We start from the raw sequence: 9,393 nt of genomic DNA on the forward strand, positions 1-9,393 counted from the left end.
GAATCTTGAAATAAGGTATAAAAGGAACAGACAGAATTATCAGAAAAATCATCAAATGATTCTTCATGTCGTTCATGATTAAAAAACAGACAAAAAGTATGCAGATGCTGATGTGACATACTGACCTATAAACAGTTTTGCCATTCAGTTCTGGGTGAGTCCATTTTTTCCAGCTTGTTGAAATATTGCGGAATACATCGTAATAAGAATATTTTCCATGTGATATAGTCCTCCATAAAGCGCTGCACTATGATGATGATGAGTGATGCGCGTGCATTATGACGTAAGTGCGCCTATGTATGTATCAAATAAGGAAGTTGGAGATCCGGTAGTTCCCCTTTACTTTAAAAGAACTATTAGATAGTTCGGTCAAAACCAGTTCGGGCTTCGCCATTGCATGTGTGTAAAAGTCTCGTATTTTCATGCTTCTTCTCTTTAATGTTGAGTTCGTAGTCATATTTTCTTACCGGAACCAGTTGAAAACTCAGAAAAAGGTGAAAAACAGACGACAGGATGGATGTTACTCACCTGACGGAGGACGAAATGGCCGATATAAAGAAGGAAGTAAGTAACTCGTGTGTGAAGGTGGGTTAAACAGATCAGTGATGCCATGAGTATGTGAACATGTTAGTGAGTTTGTCAGGGAATGCGTTGTATTGAGCTGGAAGTGGCAGCGGTGCCAGTTCTCTATTGATCCGCTGACCAGAAACACGATCGAACTGCTAAATATGTGAAAGAGTGGTAAAGACCAATGTGAATCACTAAATGACTTCTCGAAAGGCAGTTCATTAAGTTTTTATGCTCTCCATTTAGCACAGAGTTTGTTTCTGGTATGTGGATTATCTATAAACACAAAGTATCATACTAAAAAGTACACACTTACACTTATACTTTCAGGCAACAATGATTAAGTGATTGTCAGCCTTTATGTATTAAATATGTAAATTCTGCTTCACAAAAACAAACAAAAAAGTTTGCTTGTCAATGCTTGGCATGAAAAATCACAGTTGTGTCTAGTGTGTTAGCCAGTCATAAAGCTTGGAGATACTTCTCTACTAACTAGTAGACAAAGGATCAGGATGGCTGCATCCGAAATCGCATACTTCCCTACTATATAGTAGGCAAAAAACAGTGTGCATGAAAAGAAGTAGGTCTGAATTCACACAGTAGTCATGAAGAGTAGGCAAAAACCTGCTACTTCCTGCATGATTCTTAAGTGTATAGCTGTGTCTCATTTCGGAGGCTGCGTCCCTCAAAGGTCACATTTGTAGGCTGCATACGTCATCAAGAATGTCTTATTTAAGAAAAGTAATCGTAATGAATTTGACCATTATTCCCTGTGAGGTGTAAAATACTGTATTTTTTTTTTTTACTTGTAATTTAAGTTACTTTTCTTTTCTCCAATGACGTATGCAGCCTTCAAATGCAACCCCTGCAGGACACAGCCTCCAAAATAAGATGCAGTTTGTATACAGTGGACACTTTATTATCCCAAAAGGCCACGGGAGAGGATTTATGAATGGCCACGTGACAATAACAACTTGAGGAATGTAGTACATCCAGATTACATAATATACACATTCATACTATATAAAGCATGTTCCTTCTTTGTGCTCGCAAAGTAATTAGTTATTCAAAAAAGTATCTACTGAAGAGGGCATGCGATTTCGAACACAGCGAGTATGTGACATGAGTAGTAGGCAGGACTTGATTTTGTTAATCGGGAAGTGATTGGATCGTTGTTGTTTGCTATTGGTGTGATCTCATGTGAGTGACAGGTTGTCCCGCCCTCACGCCATGTCATCAGACACTTATTTGGATTAAAGATTATGAGTGCACATGAACAACAAGCACTGCAGTATTTCATTAAAAAACGCAGATGGCCTTATTTCATGGTGACTTTAAATCTTTAAATCTCTTAGTAAGAACGAGCAAACAATGCAATGTTCATACAATCTTCAAAAAGATCAGCTGTTGTGCAGCACAGCATATAGTAGTAGAGCTACCACATTACTCTGTAGCACAGCAAAAGAGGACTGACTACCTGCTACAACTGCAGACGCCTGTCTCTGGCTAACCCTGGTTGGACCCGATTGTGCATGATAACAGTTCTTTGCCAAAACTGTGAATTAGGACTATGGAAACTTGTTTCCACCACAGGATAAAAAATAAACAAGATTTGTGAGACTTTTATCTCACAAATAATTTCGAGAGACTTTGTTTCTCACAATTCTGACTTTGTTTTTTGGCAACTCTTGAGTTTACATCTCAAAATTATGAGATAACATCTTGCAAATCTGAGTTTATATCTCACAATCCGGACTGTTTAACACAATTATGAGTTTATATTTTACAATTCTAAATGTCTTTAAAAGTTTATATCTCAAAATCTAGACTTTGTTTTTTTTAATTGGGAGTTTATGTCTCAAAATTCAGATTTTGTTTCTCTTTTATTTAATTTTCCATTCAATTCTGACTGACTTTGTCGCAATTCTGAGTTTGAGTTTATTTCTCAAAATTTGGACTTGGTTTTTCTTAAATCTGAGTTTATAATTTATAATTCTAAATTTATTTTTCTTAATTCTGACTTTTTCCACCATTCTGAGTTCATATCTCGAAATCCGGACCTTGTTTTTCATAATTCTGCATTTATATTTGTCAAATTTTGACTTTGTCACAATTCTGAGTTTATGTCTCAAAATCTGAAGTTTATGTATAAAAAATCAAAATTCTAAACTCAGAATCGGATTTTGAGTTTATATCTCAAAATCCAGACTTAAATATGAGTTTATATTTCACAGTTCTGTTTATATTTCTCAATTCTGGCTTACTTTGTTTCAATTCTGAGTTTATATTTCACAATTCAGACTTTGTTTTTCACAACTCTGAGTTTATTTCTCACAATCTGGACTTTGTTTCTTGCAAATCTGAGCTTACATCTCACTTTTTGGAGAAAAAAGAAATAAAGAATAAAAAAGGTCATTGTGACTTTTTATCCCACAATGACTTTTTTCGTGCAATTGTGAGTTTATATCTCACAATTAAGACATTTCTGCTTAGAATTACCAGTTCATTGAGATAAAGGAGAAGTCCCCCCCCCCCAAGTCATACAAGCTGTTCATGTCTTATTTTCCTTCAGTCCTAAGAAAAGTCTGTTTTTTAGCAAATAACTGATCGTTTCGCTAGATAAGACCCTTCCTCCTCGCCTGGGATCGTTTAGAGCCCTTTGAAGCTGCATTTAAACTACATTTTGGAAGTTCAATCTCGGGGGCACCTTAGAAGTCCACTATATGGAGAGTAATGCTGAAATGTTTTCCTCTGAAAACGTAATTTCTTTACGACTGAAGAAAGAAAGACATGAACATCTTGGATGACAAGGGGATTAAGTAAATTATTTGTAATTTTTGGTTCTGGAAGTGAACTTCAGACTTCTTTTCTTGCAAGACATAAGCTCTGAAATTACCTTTTTTATTTTTATCTTGTGGTGGCAACAGGCTTCCTTAAAAAAACTGCTCACCAATACAGCAAAGAATTTGTGCTTCGAACTTCTTGCTTTAACCAGTGCATCACATGCTTGTCAACCACAACCACAGCCATTTGCATCATGCAGGTTGTGGGCAGCACCAATCTTGTTCATTTGTTTGTTTTAAAAATATTACTTCATGAATATCAGCTTTTAAATATTTCCCCTTGGTTTTTCTTTTTTGCCGCAGGCCATAGACAGGTTACGGCCATACCTGGTGGATAAGATCATTGCCGAGCGGCACTTCGATTACTTGCGCTCGAAGAAAATCTTGACACGAGAGGACACGGAGGAGATCAGCTGCAGAACCACGAGAGGGAGACGCACTAGCAAGCTGCTTGATATCCTCGCAGAAAACCCACGGGGTTTAGACATGCTAATTGAGTCCATCAAATGGGGCCGAACGCTCAACTTTATCATCGCAAAGATCACTGATGAGGTGCAGCGCGTGAAAAATGAGCGGCTGGAAGCTTTAAAAGGTAAAAAAAAGAACATGTTTTAAATGGTTTCAAGCAGTTATATCATGAAACTCAATTTTGATTTCAAATTTTACTTTTTTATTTTTATTTATTTATTTTTATTGCTACTGACAAAAGGCTAACATTTGAGTGATACTACTGAACAGTGACTAATAAAAGACTATCCCCTTTTTCTGACCATAGAATGAAGTGGAAGTGGTTAACAGTTTAAATTTTATCAGTGTCATGATTGTGTAACTAGTATGCAATAGGGTCATTCCGTCTACTCAACCAGAAGTCCCCGGCTCAGATTTTTCTGTCAATATTTTTTAACATATATAGTGATGAAAGCCGAAATATGAAATATCACAGATGTTTATTTTGTTGAGGAGGGTTAAAATGATTTGGGGCCCACATTGGAGGCGTGTAAAAATGACAGAAAGCTGGCAGCATCATTATTGTATTTACACAGAGATTGGTAGGTCTGTTAGTAAAATCTGTTGTTTCATTAAATGGCAAAAAGCACATCTTGTGTTTTTTGCCTCAGGCTTGCATGCCTGTAACTCAAGAAGTATTAAAGATATCGCTAAATCCTTTTAGATGCTGGTTCTTAACGAACTTTCATTTTGGTGTCTTCATTTTAAAGACCCTTGATGGTTTCATCTCAGAGATATGATGATTCAAATGAGTAAACTGGACAATTATAGTACACGTTCAGTAGTCAAAAACCAAACGTAGCTCATTTTGCATACAGATGATCCTTTTTTTATTTAATGAGGAATATCTGAAGGATAGATAATGTTGAAACTAGATATGTATCTCGTTTTTTTTTCTACCAGCTCAGTTGCATAGAACATACCTGTCTATACCTGAGTGCTATTAATATTCTTTTTTCCGAAGTTGTCATACCCATAACTCTAAAAATATTTAAGATATCTTAATATCCTTCTAGATTCTCATTAATAAACTTTTCTTCATTTTTAAGGCCCTGCATGGTTCAGTCTAATAGATATCGGGATGTCAGTGCAGGAACCTGTAGTTACAATTCTGTGTATTTAAACTTTTGGTAGCTTCAGCTGTTAAAATGAACAAAATCCCGTCTTTTAAATATCCCTAAACCTGATTCAAATATAGATTCTTACAAATACACCTTTGAAAGCAATTAATGTACCTCAACCATTTTCAATGGATTTTTGGTAGTCAGAGAGTTATGCTTTATGTAATTCTTTTGATAGAAGGAAGCAATATACAATTCTAGTATATTCTAGAACATTTGTTATTCTTCAGACATTCCTCATTAAATGCAGTAAGTATCAGCTTTGTGCAAAGTGAATCACATTTGGTTTTCAATCACTGAAAATGGGTAAAATTCAACAATTTGAACATGGAGCTGCTTCTAATTCCCCATATCTGTGAGAATGAACTATATGGGGTTATGAAAATTAAGGTTTCTGAAGGAAAGGTTTTTTTAAAAAGATCTAGAAAAAGAAGTATAATAAAATATACTGAATACTGTTAGAGTTACAGGCATGCAAATTTTGGAAAAAGAATATTAATGGCCCTCAGGTATTTTGTATTAAAAGGTGTTTTTTTAAAAACCAGAATCTAAAGGATGTTAAGATATCTTTAATACTCCTTGAGTTACAGGCATGCACACATGAGACAAAAATCACAAGAAGTGATTTTTGCCATTTTTGAATGTTTACCGTTGCCATATAATGAAACAAAGATGGCTAAAGTCAACATATTTTAGTAACAGACCTACCAATCTTAATAAAATAAAAAATGTCAGGTGAAAGTTGTCATTTTTAACCCCCTTTACAAAACAGTGGATTATTCAGCAAATACACATCATTTGATATTTTGGCTTTCATTACTATTTATGTTAAAAAGTGTTCATAAAGTGTTTGTGATCTGCTGATTTGTTTTAATATATTTTCATGTATTGCAGCTGGGTCCTCGGCTAATTCAGGTTATTCAAACACAAAAGGAGCAACCAATGACTTCTCCAAAATGGACTCGGACTATGACAAGTACTCCACTATATGCTATCATCCAGAAGGGGAAGGAAGTCCGTCGTCCTCTGTCGCTACGGGATCCTTTAACCTGCGTTACAGATCGGGTCGAGGGAACGAGGCTCTGTCGGTCTGCGGAGGTGCTGGGAGCATGAACGTGTCCTCCACTATCTCATCAAGCCTGCCTAAACCTGGAGACCCTGGAGCTCCACCGCTACCCGAGGAGCCCGATATGGACGCCCAGGATATAGATGCTGCTGTTTGTGGAAGTACAGGAAGTAGCGGGGATGCTAATTTCCAGCCGCTGCGCTCACGTTCTTTATCGCCGATGCCTCACATGTCGTAGTGCAACCTTTCAACGCAGTCACCTGCATTCCATCAATGTGTGAGATTCAGAACATTTTCCAAAACAATAGTCTTTCAAATGTCTCTCACCAGCACTGTCACACTGTAAACAATCCTTCTTATCAGCTTGTTAAATGTGCTTAATTAAAATGAGTTAAAGCAACACACTTGCTGAACATTTGGTTTCTACTTATCATTGTACTAAAATATGTAGAAGTCGGTAACACTTTACTTGAAGCATTATAAAGCTATTTATAAAGTTATGTGTATGATGCATTATAAAGGTATTTACTGTGTAATGTACGTTGTAATGCATGATATCTGTTCATAAATAATTGTGGCCAAAGTTAAAATGCATAATAATATTTGAAGGTTTGTTTGTCATGTGGTGAAATGTGTTGTAACAATGAACAGCTAAGTATTATGCTGTATTATAACTGTGGTAACAATTGTTTTTACAATGCATAATAAGGTGCATTACATGGCATAAATAATGTGTTAATATACTTTTATAATGCATCATATGTAAAGGTTTTAAGTAAAGTTTTACCCATTTTTGTTTAGCATTTTTGTAGCATTAACTGAAACTATGCAGTGGATTTTTAGTTCCCTACATGTTATGCATATTGCTGGATTAGGACAGTAAATGTTCCTTTTTTGATATGTAAAATGTATTATTCTGAGTAATAGGAAAACATGTTGGTGTTTAAGGCTGTTGTGTTTGACATTTAAAGAGTTTCTATATTGTGTTTTTGTGGTTACCATTGAGCTAGTGGTTAAGTTGTGGGTGGATCCATGATTTAAGTTTATAGTTGTTCCACTCAGTGAGCAATAATGCTTTGATAAAATCAGTGTATAGTTACTTGCAAACGTTTGCTATGCTGACTACAAAAGCTGTTTATATTACTCACTTTTATAAGTACATACACTACCGTTCAAAAGTTTGGGGTCAGTACATTTTTATTGTTTCTTTTTTTTTTTCTTTTTTTTTTTTTAAGAAATTAATACCATTAATACCTTTTATTCACTAAGGATGTATTAAGTTAATAATTAAAAGTTTATTAAAAGTTAATAATAAGGATGTATTAAGTTAATAATTAAAAGTTTATTAAAAGTTAATAATAAATAATTTACATTGTTATAAAATATTTATATTTTGAATAAACACTGTACTTTTTAAACTTGTTATTCATGAAAGAATCCTGAAAAAAAAAATCACAGGTTCCAAAAATATTTGGCAGCACAACTGTTGATATTATCCAACACTGATCATTCTAATAATAAATCCGCATATTAGAATGATTTCTGAAGGATCATGTGACACTTAAGACTGGAGTAACAGCTGATAAAAATTCAGCTTTTCATCACAGGAATAAATTCTATTTTAAAGTATGCTAAAATAAAAAACATTATTTTATATTGTAAAAACATTTTGCAATATTACTGTTTTTTTTTGTTTTTTTTCTATATTTTTAATCAAATAAATGCAGCCTTGATGAGCATAAGAGACTTCTTTAAAGACTATTACAAGTCTTACTGACCCTAAACTTTTGAACGGTAGTGTAGCTGTGTAACTTATTGACAAATGTTTAGGTAGTTAGGACTTTACTGTGGTATAGCTGTTAAATGTAGACCTGTAGTTTGGGGTGGATTTTAGATAGGATTAAATCTAACAAACTGAGTACAGATTATTACCTCAATTTCACTGAGTAGATTCTTTAAATTAGATTTTTATATGTTGTATGACTGAGGATCCTTGAAATAATATAAAAGTAACAGCCGGTTATTGCTTAATCTGAAACATGTTGTTTATTTTGTCTACATTTTGTCTCAACGAATAAATTATAAAACATTCCAAAATTGTATGACTTCTGGAAATCCAGAAGAAACATTTTTACAATTTTTAGACTCCTCTCTATACAGTGAAAGTGGATGTAGTTCTGGGACTATTGAGTTCAGAAAGGGACAGAAAAACTGCATACAAATACCAGTTGAGTCCGTATGACTGCATTAGCGCATTGCAACCTAAGCCTTATGAAGCTTTTTGTGAGGAAAAGCCAACTGTCACCTTTCACTTTCACTCTATAAAGAAGAGCAGTCTGAATATTATGCTATACTTCCGTTTGCTTTATTTTATTTTTTTTTCCTTTAACTTTTAAAAATGTGTCCCATGTGCACATGCTGTCAGAGCACTGCTCACAAAGCTCCAACAAGGAGCATAGCATCTTTATGACAGGGTAAATGGTATTAAATTATGTCATTATTATAATGATGATGATGTGCATGTGTGTATTGTGTTTATATTTTCTTAAACAGTTATATAGCTAGTCATATATAGTTACAGTTCATCAGATTATTGTATGAAAGTGTATAATTTCATTGGTCACACTATTAGGTGGCTTTAACTACTATGTACTAAAATAAAATACATACTGGATTTACTGTGTAACTGCATGTTCTGAAAAATTCCCACATTTACTGCTAAGTGTAGTAGGATTAGGGTTTATGTGTAAAGTACTCCACCTAATAGAAAGTCTAAACACTTGATAATTGATTCAACACAAATACAATATGTGGGTTTTAAATAAGAGAAATCTCATGTTTCATACTGATAGTCACATGAACTTATATAAACATAAGCAAAGTTTTATTTGTACACAAATGTTAAAATGTGTTAAATGTGTTAAAACACCTTTCCTACAATAAAAGAAGAAATGACCAGCTTCCATTTTTTTGAATGGCCTATCAAAACTATTTTATGAAACTGTCAGTTTGGAATTTTGAAAATAGTTTTTGCCGGTAACCATGCTTGTAACATCTCAGCATTATGTTTGAAAAACAATATGTTTCATTGATGTGTTAAAAGAGGAAGAAAAGTGAAACGTCGTTTTATGAATATAGGCCTATTAATTGTTAAACCTGTGTAAATTATGACCAGTGTGAAGCATTAAGTAAGATAACCAAGGATTAGAATGACCCAAGGTCAACTATTTCAAGTGTGAAAATCCCTATTCTCGGATTGGTTGACCCCACTCAGTGTGTTTAACAGAAT

At 34.2% G+C, this 9,393-nt stretch overlaps 1 protein-coding gene across 1 annotated transcript; it reads left to right on the forward strand.

The window, feature by feature from the left end:
- Window positions 1-294: 294 nt before the first annotated feature.
- On the forward strand, window positions 295-9,058 carry bcl10 (BCL10 immune signaling adaptor). The gene is made up of 3 exons (XM_051096024.1): window positions 295-564; window positions 3,714-4,002; window positions 5,933-9,058. The coding sequence occupies exons 1-3, from the start codon at window positions 514-516 to the stop codon at window positions 6,340-6,342; spliced, it is 750 nt and encodes a 249-aa protein (XP_050951981.1). The 5' UTR covers window positions 295-513; the 3' UTR covers window positions 6,343-9,058.
- The last annotated feature ends 335 nt before the right edge of the window (window positions 9,059-9,393 follow it).

Source organism: Labeo rohita, chromosome 2 (assembly GCF_022985175.1).
Source record: "Labeo rohita strain BAU-BD-2019 chromosome 2, IGBB_LRoh.1.0, whole genome shotgun sequence".
Classification (NCBI taxonomy): domain Eukaryota; kingdom Metazoa; phylum Chordata; class Actinopteri; order Cypriniformes; family Cyprinidae; genus Labeo; species Labeo rohita.

Excerpts from the sequence above, each read along its gene's own strand:
- bcl10 (XM_051096024.1), top strand. The coding sequence starts at position 514 with ATGGATGTTACTCACCTGACGGAGGACGAAATGGCCGATATAAAGAAG. Across the intron at positions 565-3,713 it reads TGGCCGATATAAAGAAGGAA|GCCATAGACAGGTTACGGCC; the intron begins GTAAGTAACTCG and ends TTTTTGCCGCAG. Across the intron at positions 4,003-5,932 it reads GCGGCTGGAAGCTTTAAAAG|CTGGGTCCTCGGCTAATTCA; the intron begins GTAAAAAAAAGA and ends CATGTATTGCAG.